Genomic DNA, 11,580 nt, shown 5'->3' on the forward strand with positions numbered 1-11,580 from the left:
AGGGTTGTTCGACCCCCAAAGGGGTCGCAACCCACAGGTTGAGAACCGCTGTTGTAGACTAAGATGGAAAAAAGGTCTAGCAATCTACTTCCTAAAAATAGCCAGTGAAAATCCTGTGGATCAGTGGTCTTACCCACAGCTAATCACGGAATGGCACAGGACCAAGCAGCATTTTTGCCCCCTTGTGCATGGGGCTGCCATCAGTCCAGTCGACTTGCCATCAGCTAATAAGCAGAAACATCCTGACTTCAGTTTGAGGCTGTCTCTAGGGCCACGGGGTCCTCTGTTAAGACCCATCCATCAGCACAGAGACCATGCTCAGAAACTTACAGGGTTAGGTCCATGAAGCCATATTTTGGTATCTTTGTGTTTTACCTCTGTCCCAAAAGATCATTAGTAAGGAGATCCACCCTTAGGTGAGCTCCGCTTGTCTTATAAAAGAAACTACTTCTTTTGTGTGCTACCCACTCGTAGGTGTCTTGTTATATATAAATAGACCCGTTTGGATAAAATAACTGAAGGGTTTTGAGCTTGATTCTAGCATGAAAACCAGTGTACTTCCCTTAGAAATTGCTTGGAAATAGACTTTGGCTCAGAGGAGAGACAAAACATGATGGTGTCATGAGAAACTCTTAAATGCCCCACAGGCCCTACTTAGGTTCATTGGGTGGATGGACTGGCAGATACACCTCTTCAGAGGTGGTGGATTCTACTCATAGAAGCAGATTTATCTGTGAAAATGAACTGTGTGCTGTGATGCCGCCTATCCGCAGCCTTGGCACAGCCTCGCCCTGCTTGAAACTGGAAGTTTCGTTCAGGCTCTTTGGGAACTAATTGCTGAGCTTTACTTTGACCTGATAAATCTTTTTCTTAACTTAGGGGGAGTGAGGAAAGTATGCTTGGAATCAAGTTTTTATTATGCAAAGCCTAGCATTTTGGGTGTCTCATTATTCCTTTGGGGAAAAAAAGAACCAGCAGCCACATGCCACAATAAAAAGCAAAAATCACTGCCATCAAGTTGATGCCAACTCATAGCAACCATATATAAAACCAGCGTAAAGCTGTCTCTTGTGGGTTTCCAAGGCTGTAACTCTTGATGGGAGGAGAGCCGTGGCTTTCTCCCTCAGAGCAGCTGACTTGGTTAGCAGCCCAACACTTAACAACTTCCATCAGGGGTCCATAAACTCCATCAATAGTGGAGATGAAAGAAAAAACACCTCACTTGTCTAATAACCTACGTGCCTACTTCTTCAGTACCACTTTATCCCGCTGCATTCTGCAGTTGGACGTGGAATGCTGCTTGAGTGAAATTGATGGTGTAACTGAGTTTCTTTCTAGTAAATTAATCTTGGAATGTATCATACATACGACACCTTTGAAAACAGCTAATTTGGCTTGACATTGTGCCTTAAAAGGGTTTATAAATAATCGCATGCTAGATCGAGTCATGAAAAACGATCCTGAAAATAGCAAGATACTTAAAAGAGTTGAACACAGATTTAACATTAATAGACAGCCACAACAACCTTAACAGGGTCTTCAGGGAAATTTTTAGCAGGCTAGTTTAGCCAAGGTTAACCATTTAAAAGGTCAGTTTGGTTTGCTGTAGCCAATAGCAGTCAAATTCCGTATGTGAAACACTATAGTGGCCAATCTGTATCATATGACTTCCCTGTGTCTAGCACAATTAAGAATCCCTGTACCTGATAGGAACCAGGTAACCAGGGAGTAGTGCAAGTGCTTACTTGTTCATTGCTAACCAAAAGATTGTGGAGATCTGAGTCTGTCCAGAGGCACCTTGGATACAAGGCCTTCAGATCTACTTCTGAGAATGCAAGAGCACATTTTTAACCCTGATGCACATTGAAGTCTCTCGGAGTTGAGGCTGGTTTAAATTTGGGTTGAGTAGATGGAAAGGGATTCTGGCTTTTCAAAATAGAAACTACATCCAACCACCACCCCTCCCCACAAAATCATGACTTGTCTTCATTTCCTTTTGTTTTGGCAGGTTCATATAAGTACCACTGGGTTAATTGTGACCCCACCCCCAAGCAGCCCAGTGACAGCTGGCCCCGCATTTACTTTCCCACCAGATGCTCCCTACCAAGCGGCCCTTGTGGTAAGTATCGTTTCTACCACCTTCGTTTCTCTTGGTAGAATTTAGTTGTGTGAACCAGGGACACTCCACCTGCAGCTCCCTGTTGATATTTGCTATGTGCGGTGGCTCTCTATCGTTCAGCTATTATCTGTTAATCTTGCCGAAAAATGAGAAAGTCTCTTGCTTGCAGCCTGAAAAAATTTTTTAAACAGTGACCTGGAGTGATTAGAAGACCTTTGAACTATACTTTTCATTTTCATTAAAGTTGAGCCTGGTTAACCTTCATATCCTTTGACTTTCTAGATCATGGATCTTTCTTAGAAAGATACATGTATAGAAACACTGAGGGAAGTGAGGTTTGCTTTGGGTGACATAGTAAATTGGACCAAACCTTTATATTTTAGGGTTCCTTTTTTAGGCTGTATGTTTCTAAACGTGTTTAGCCTGTTGCTCCCTTTTCAAGAAAAAGAAAATTACTTGACACTCCTCTGGCAATGTTTGTACTCTAGCCCACAATTCAGGATAAAATGTAGGTATCTGCTTTTGCAGCCCCTTGGATTGTTCTAGCATGCCACTCCACTCCCACCCCCCACCGCCAGGGTGCAGTATTGTGGGAACAGTGGTTTAGGTGCTCATTTTTGCTTGGTATTCTCCACAACTATGGAAGAAAAATGAGGATTTATACTCCTGTAAAAGAGCTACAGCCTCGGAAACCCACAAGTGCTGTTCTGTCCTGTCCTATAGGATCTCTAAGAATTGGAATCAACTCGGAGGGAAGGAAGGAGGTAGGGGAGAGAGAGCGATGGCTGTCAAGATATACTTACAGCATTGGAACACTCCCTCACATTGTAATGTTGATTTCCCTTCAGAAAACAGAGCAGCCTACAGGTACTCTGAACACCAATTGCTTTAAAACATTAAAAAACAAACCACTGCCATGGAGTCCATTCTGACTCATGGTGACCTACAGGACAGGGTCGGACTGTCCCTGTGGGTTTCTGAGACCGTAACACTACAGGAGTAGAAAGCCCCATCTTTCTCCTAAAAAGTTATTTGGTGGCTTTGAAATGTGGACCTTGCAGATCGCAGCCCAACTTATAACCACTACATTACATGGGCTCCTAGAATATCCTAGTGGGAGAAAGTAATAAATGGTCTTAGAACAGCCAAGGGAGATAAATCGAAAGCCAGATAATTAAAAGAGAAGAAGCAAACAAATGCAATTCTGGTAGCTGAAACACAATACAGAAGTTTGATTCTCTGTTGCTCAAATGATAGGCAATGAAGCTGCAAGAAACCACAGTTAAGGCCTCTGTCATCTCAGCCGGCGCTTTGGTTTATAGGCTGCTTCTCAGGGCTGAGGAATGTGGGGCTTTGAACAGATTCATTCCAGTTCAAACCCCTGCAGAGAATTTGCATTTCAGCCCAGACATACTGAATCAGACTGTCTAGCAGCAGTTCTCAACCTGTGGGTCACTACCAACTTTGGGGGCCGAACGACCCTTTCCCAGGGGTCACCCGATTCATAACAGTAGCAAAATTACAGTTATGAAGTAGCAACGAAAATAATTTTATGGTTGGGGGGGGGGCACCACAACATGAGGAACTGTATTAAAGGGTCGCAGCATTAGGAAGGTTGAGAACCACTGCTCTATTATCTAGCCCGATGACGTGAAACTTTGAGAACTTTTCTTAAGCTTGTTCTTGTATTGAAATAGAAGTTAAAATGTTTGGACATGTTTTCTGACTTTGACAGCTTCCCTGGTAAGACAGCTGTTTGGTGAAGGGGAGAAGTTGTGCCTTGATTCCTCTGGGGAGAAGACGAAGTTCAATGAACTTTTATTGAAATGTGGTTTCTCTGAGATGTTGTGAGTCTCGGGTATTGTGACCAAAGCCCAGCTCCATAACCATCCTTCCATCTTGCCCCATCCCAGTAGTGTACAAACACTGCCGGGTGCTGCTTGCGTTTCCAGATGACTGCCTTGCATGGAAAAACTCCAACTAGATTTCTTAAGGGGGTGGGTGGGGGGAAGCCGAGCTTTTCTGATCTGAAAAAAAAAATTAATTAGTGGAAAAGCCATAAGGCTGGCTGTGCTTCAGTTTTTGTGGGCTGAAAAAAATGTCCAAGATAGCAAATGGCCAAGCCGACTCGAGGGCAAATCAGTGGTCACAAGGGAGCATGACTATACTGAAAAACAATTTGCATTTCCTCATTTTATCCTAGGATTATATAAGTAAGCCTGCATGTTAAACAATAAGAGGCTTATTAAACAGTGTGCTACAGTGCCAATTTCATTTAATGAAAAACTAATTATAAACAGGCCTGGCTGTCATCCCTAGGAGAGGCCTAAATCTCAAAGTTTCCTGGTAGGTTGGCAGTAGTGTTTGGGATTTAATATGTTTGGTGGGAGTGGCGAGATCTCCGTAGTGTGTGCCCTCTACATCCCACATGAATTGTGGCAAGTGTTTTGTTTAAAACGTGCAGTGCTCCCCAAGTGAGGGGCACGATCCCAGCAGTAGAATGTGGCTTTTCAGAAGAGAAGCCGTGCTTTTTAGTGTCAGTAATTTGGTAATAAATGCCATCACTAGAATAAGAGGTGAAAATAACTTCTCGTACTTTTCTCAAAAGTAGGGACTTTCCTATTTTTTATGCAGAATGAAGCCATGAACATAATGTCCCATATATTTCACATGTCACAGCTAAGATGTTAAGTAGCCACTATTACAAACAAGGCTGGTATTATGTCTGCCTAACACAGCCAGCAAAATATTAATAGTTGTGTTTTCTTGCAAATAATTTTGTGGGATGAGGAGGATGAAAATCTCAGTCATATCTTCTGCACGATGGCAGGCAAATCTGGGAGTGAATAATACAACTTGAGTAGACAGGTATAGGTGATCTGTACTGGCTGAGTGTTGTTGAGTTAGTTGCAAGATGTCACAAGGTATCCAGGTCAAATACTACTGGTGGACAACTTATGAAACAGATACAGTCCACATATTTATAACCTAATTAGCATGATTTTTAAAAGGAAGATATAAACACAAGCACTTGCATATGTAGAATGTATGGGTGCGTTCAAAGAAACAAAATGTAGTGGTCTCCAGTTCTCGAGGTAGCCTGTATATTTAGCTCATTGTGATCCATGGGGAGGTTAAGGAGAATTTGTTGCTGACAGAAAAAGCAAGAAAGGGCTCTGGAAGCCCAGAGATCAGGCACTGGCTCGGGTTGTTTGAGAGGTAGAAGAGTCTTTGGAGTTGGCAAGAGTTTTGGAATTTGTAGCAATGAATAAGTCATGGCAGAAACTTCCATAGTTGCAACATGGACTAGAGCATCGCAGGCAACTAGACCTCTTGATACATATCAAACTCTATGAGCTAGAAGGGCAAACAAATGAGCTGGTGCCAAGGGCTCAAGTAGAAGGAAACAGTGCTGAAAATGATGGCAACAAATGTGCTTGACACAATGGATGGATGGATGTATTGTGATAAGAGCTGTATGAGCCCCCAATAAAATGATTTAAAATTTAAAAAAATAGAAGGTAGAAACAGAATGTTTGTTCATTCATTTATTCATTCTAGAAACATTTATTGATTTTTCTTGTTGTCACTTGCCATTGAGTTGATTCTGACTCATGATGAACCCCATGTGTGCAGAGTAGAACAGGTCCGTGGAGTTTTCCTGGCTGTGACCTTTCAGAACATCCAACCTGTTGGTAATTGCTTAACAGTTGACTTCCCCCAGAGACTCCAGGCTGGAAAGGGAGGTTCTCCAACACAAAGGCAAGTATCTGCTGTGTTCCAGGACAAGAGAGAAAACAGCTTATATCAAATATCTGTTAACTCCATTTTACAGTTCAATAGACCTTATATACACAAAGTTAACTGATTAGTATAGAATCTCTCACCTTTAAATGTATAACAATAAAGAGAAATTTCATTCCTAGAGAGATTTTTTTAATTACATCTTTCCTTTCCCACACAATCTTCTAAGCATTGATCTCTAGGAGTGTGTGTGTGTGTGTGTGTGTGTGTGTGTGTGTGTGTTAGTTTTTCTTCACAGTTCTCAGAATTTCCCTCTTCAGTTGAGAGGGGTGGGGAACTTCACCACTTTACGTCTTTATCCCTATTTTACTGAGTTCTGACACCTGTTTTAATCATGAGGCTCAGCATTTCCATTTTTCCACTTCCTACTTGTTATGAAAAATAAAGCAAAATGCCTGAATAACTGTGTGAACACCGCTGCACACAGATGCAGTGCTGCTAAAACTGGGGCCCTGTTGACTTCAGGGCGCATCACCAGGCAGTAGCTTGAACTGTTTCTTCGTCAACCAATGTATGTACACATCAAGATATAAAAAGACCACCTATAGATGCTGATGTATAGAGTTAAATCTGGGGGTCAATTGGAAAACAAGTGTAGAGAAGAATGAAGATGGGACTAGAGGCACTCAGAAATACCCAGAGCTCACCCTTAGCTGTCACTTTTCTGCTTTGGGAGGGAACATACACATAGGGACAGTTGGCAGGAAAGGAACACTCTCTGTCTATTGAATTTGTGCTTGGTCTAGCTCTGTCTGCATGGGGACATGGAGGCAAGCAGCCAAGAAGAGAATGTCCAAGAGGAGGGTTTTGCACCCACGTCCTGGACCTTTTTACCATCATATCCTCTAGCATATATGGCCTGTCTGTGGCCTGGAATCCAGCCCCGTTCTTCTCGACAGGGACTCAAGGAACTGCCCTAAGAGGCTGAGCCAGGTGTGGGACACAAATTTTGTGACCCCAAAGCGTATTACAATGCAAAATTGCCTCTTATTTCAAGATCAGTGGATCTGTAGAACAGAACTGGGCATGCAGTCTTGCCTTTTACCTTAGCAAGCATTTGTAAATTGGTTTTTCAGTTGTTTTTTTAAAACAGGTATTATTTAGAAATTGTGGTACCCATCTCAGACCATTCCCAAATACTGGTCGCTTGATTCACAGGTTTGAGTCTATGAACGCGTAAGCAGGAGCTCAGTTTCAATGAACACCAAACAATGCCCTTTTTTATATCTGTATGTTTGTGTCTTGGGCGTTAGCTATCGAGAGCTCTGCACCTTGGTTATATAGACTGGCTGCATTTCCCTAAAGTTAAATTAAGAGAAAAAAAATGTTTTCCATGCCGCATTAGTTTAGCAGGTAGTGTCTCATAACAAAAACCTTGGTGGTGCTATAGGCTAAACATTGGCTAAGCAAGATTGGCAGTTCAAACCCACCGGCCGCTCTAAGGGAGAAAGGTGAGGCTCTGTGCTCCTGTAAAGATTTTGTTTTCAAACCCTGTGGAGGAGTTCTTTTTAGTCATGTAGGAATTCACGTGGTGGCAGTAGGCTTGGTTGCTCATGAAAATGAGTCCCAGAGGGGTATGATCTGTGCTGGGCTGCTAACTGAAAAGTCAGCGGTTTGATTCCACCCTGAGGTATCAGGGAATAAAGACATGTTTCATAAGGGGGATCACCATTGAAACCCACCCTGTGGAGCAGGTCTCTTCTGACACATGACAGCTTTTGTTTAAAAGCAGTGAAGTGAAACAGCATTTGGTACTTATTTCTAAACAGTGTTAAAAGCTTGTTAACAAAATGTGACATGTTTCTGTTACGCCTGTGGATATTTTCATCTGCTGCAGGCGTGTGCACCATAGCATGTAGTACCTGGCCTGGCCAAGACTATTAAATAGGCAGGTCTCCAGGTCAGCTCTAGGTTGAGTGCAAGGCTGCCGTTAATGCTGTAGCAATTTCAGGTTTTGCAGGATAGCTGATTGCCTGAAACACAATATACAGTAGATTACCTTTTGAACTTCCACATCACCAGATTATTTAGTTTAGTTATTTATAAAACAACCTACAGTTCTTCCTAGTGTGCACAGCTCTGGACTCACCAGAGCCCTATCATTTACAAACTGCACAGGGCCGAGCAACATCTAGCAGTCTTATTTGCATAAAACGTTCTCTGTGTGCTTATAATACACTCAAGCACCCACAGGCTGCACATAGACACACGTCCCAAGAGATTCTTAACCCAGCATGTGGAAAAAAGTGGCCCAACTTTAAGACCATCTGTGCTTTTGTCTAAGGAGACCAGCAGATTATGCTAATAATCAAAAGGTTGGCAGTTCAAACATCCACCAACCCCAAGGGACAGAGAGATCTGTTAGAAAACCTGTGGGGCAGTTCTGCTTTCACATGGGATTGGTTGCTGTGAAATGGACTGGACTCGGTGGCATAGCAACACCACCCACACCATGCTTCTATAAAGATAAAAGAAAGCTGTAAGTGTATTTTGTCTCAGGCACAACCTTCGGGATCTCTGTGAATATCCATCTACGCCACATCTTATATCCCATTGATTGTTACCCTTTGTAAAAGTACTATACGTGGCTGTCTTAACTACTAAGAGATAACCTTTCTTTGCCAGGAGGAGCCCTGGTGGTGTGGCAGTTAAGCATTAGGCTGCAGTTGCGTAATGGGCAGTTGGAAACCACCAGAAGCTCTGAGGGAGAGAGGCGGGGCTTTCTACTCCCATACACTGTTGCAGTCTCGGAAACCCACAGGGGGTCACTGCGTCAGCACTGACTCCATGGCAGTGAGTTTGGTTTGGATTTTCTTTACACACAGAAAGGTTATTTCCTTTGTCTTCTTGGAGGCAGTGTATTACAGCCTTTATTTTAATAAAGTTAAGATACCATTTTAAAAAAAAGAAACCTACTGCCATTTACCATATGTACTAGTGTATAAACTGAGTTTTTCAGCACTTTTTTATGCTGTTTTTGTGGTAAAATTAGGTGCCTTGGCTGATATTCGGGTCGACTTATACTTGAGTATAGACGGTAGTTGATTCTGACCTATATTGACCCTGTAGGGTAGGGTAGAGCTGTCCCTTCGGATTTCAGAGACTGTAGCTCTCCACAGGCTTTGCCATTCTCATGCAGAACAGGTGATGTGCTTGAACTACTGACCTTGCGATTAGCCCCCCAAGACGTAATCCAGGGTGCCACTGGGGCTCCTTTTAAGATATAGGCCGTTTTCATTTTTCCTCTTGAAAACCAAACTTTGCTTAGAGTGTGTAGTGGGGCATTTTGAGCCCATGTCTGGCATTCCATTCCCAGCCCTTGCTGCCTGCGGTTATTGCTAGTCCCAGGGTGGCACTCCTTACTGAGCATGTACTTGTGGTCAGCAGTGCCACTGTCATCTATGTGGAGATTTGGGCTTTTGGAGTTCAGTGAAAATCAGCTAAGTGGTAATTTTGTAGTTCCTCTCTATGAGGGACTTCCAAAAGTTTGTGGGAAAACAGGGTTCAAAGATACTGGGTTTTCCCACTGACTCTTTGACTCCCCTGGTGTGCCCCTCTGTGTACAGTGTAGACATTGTACACATCTCATCCATCCAGCCACAGAACTGTTACTCAAATCACATTTGCTGGCTGCGTGTGTGACCACAGTGGTCTCTGTTTTTCTCTACTGTGCCACTGAGATGAGGCCAGATAGAATGTATGTTTGACCTTCTGCTAATTACAGGTTTTGGTGGCTGTGTACCCACCCCACTGCCCTGCAGTCCATTGAACTGCCAAAGAGGATTTCCGAGACAATAAATCATTACAGGGCACTAAACCTACTACTACATTATCAGGGCTCTTCCCCACAGCCCCTCAAAGAAAAGCTAGCCTCACTGCCATCAAACCGATTCCGACTCATAGTGACCCTTGTAAGACTGTAGAACCGACCCAGTGGGTTTCCAAAACTTTAAATCTCTATGGGTGCAGACGGCCTCTTCTTTCTCCTGGGAACTAACTAATGGATTTGAACCACTCACCTTTGAGTTTGTATTAGTAATTCAATGTAGCCACTAGGCTACCAGGACCCCTTCCTCAAAACCCCAGTACATACGAGTTTCAGAGCTGAAACAAATCTGAACACTGCCCTGTGTTGTGTGAAGAATTTGACTGACATTGTTCTTGCCCTGGTGCCTTTTTCAATTCCTGGTAAGTGTTGGACAGCTAACCACAAGGTCAGCAATTCAAACCCACCAGCCACCTCATGGTAGAAAGATGAGGTGGTCTGCTCATGTGAAGATTTACAGCCTAAGAAATCCTATGTCGGGTCACTGTGGGTTGGAATGGACTCAGTGTATGGGGCATGGGGTTTTCTTGAAGGTTTTTAATTTTTAGAACTAACTTCTACATTGTCATTGGGAGGGAGCAGCTTCTCAGCACCTGATTTATTTTTACGCTAAAACTTTTACTTCCCACGCCCTCTGAATTGTGGGAAAGTTCCTTACTGAAAGTCACTTCACCAATAATAATAATAAGTATAATGGGTGACAGTTATCAAATATATTTAGAAATATGAATTTTCTTCTTACTCAGTTTATTATGTTTCTAAAGCACTATGCACATCAACAGTCAGATGACGTAAATGTTGATGAGATTTATACTTTTACGAGCCTCTCAAAATGACTGTTAGGAACTAGTGTGGGGTTAAGGGGAGAGGGGTTCCCCACAAATCATCACAGGTCTGGTAGGCGCAATTGTACAGCGATAAGAAGTAAAGATTATAGTAAAGTCATAGGATGAGAGTTAAAGGAGAGATTAGAATAAATGGAATCAGACACAATTCATGGTAGCATTGCTCACCTCAGCCCTGCTTGTTGGTCCACATGGAGAGAGAGAGACTTTAATGCTTACCAAGTTTTTATCCTCTCTGGGGATGTGCAAGCCCCCTAATTACAGGTGAAGACATATGCCACAGGAAGGGGTTGTACAATAAGCATACACATTGTAGGAAGGGGATCTATGATAGGCATAAGCGTGACAGGAAGGGGATGAGCTAGGGGTGTGCCCACAGGAATGGGAAGGTCTAGGGGTATACATGTGACAAGATGGGCGGACCCTAGATTCATGATGGCAGCCTAACCTTGGTCATCCTTGGGCGGGTTTGACCTCTCTGGTGTCTCCTACAAGGAAACAGACTACTATCCTTATCAGAAGGGAGTGGGCCCTACTTGTGGGATAAACAGTGGTGTCTGCTTGGTCTAGATGGCTGATTGCTCTTAGGGAGAATGACCCCTAATCTACTGATGACCTCCAAGTGTATAGTCATTCTCAAGCAGCTAAGTTTGACATATATTTGGGGGAGACAGCTTGAGAGAAATTCTTCTGTGTCCCACAAACTAGATTTAGAAATCATTGGATTTATCATGTCAATATAATGATGTGTAGAAGCTTTCTGTAGGAAGTGTTTAAAGAGCTTGGCTGTGAACCAAAAGACTAGGGGTTTGAACTCACCAGCTTCTGCAGGAGAAATTGTAGCACTTCACCTCCAAAAAGATTTACAACCTTGTAGACCCGATGGGGCAGTCCTATTTTTTCCTTTAGGGTCACTATGAATTGGACAACTTGACAGCTGTTGGGGTTAGGGTTGAAGTTGCAGATGGAGTTGGGAGTGGGGTGGG

The 11,580-nt window shown here is 43.1% G+C and overlaps 1 protein-coding gene across 1 annotated transcript in view; it reads left to right on the forward strand.

Moving 5' to 3' along the window:
- SH3RF1 (SH3 domain containing ring finger 1) overlaps window positions 1-11,580 on the forward strand; it is a 235,081-nt gene that overhangs the window by 187,179 nt on the left and 36,322 nt on the right. The window contains exon 5 of the mRNA XM_045285407.1: window positions 2,009-2,119. Within this exon, the coding sequence (XP_045141342.1) occupies window positions 2,009-2,119 (111 nt within the window). The remainder of the gene's footprint in view (window positions 1-2,008; window positions 2,120-11,580) is intronic.

The sequence above is a fragment of the Echinops telfairi genome, unplaced genomic scaffold (assembly GCF_000313985.2).
Source record: "Echinops telfairi isolate 266 unplaced genomic scaffold, ASM31398v2 ScPeMD7_5;HRSCAF=22, whole genome shotgun sequence".
Classification (NCBI taxonomy): Eukaryota; Metazoa; Chordata; class Mammalia; order Afrosoricida; family Tenrecidae; genus Echinops; species Echinops telfairi.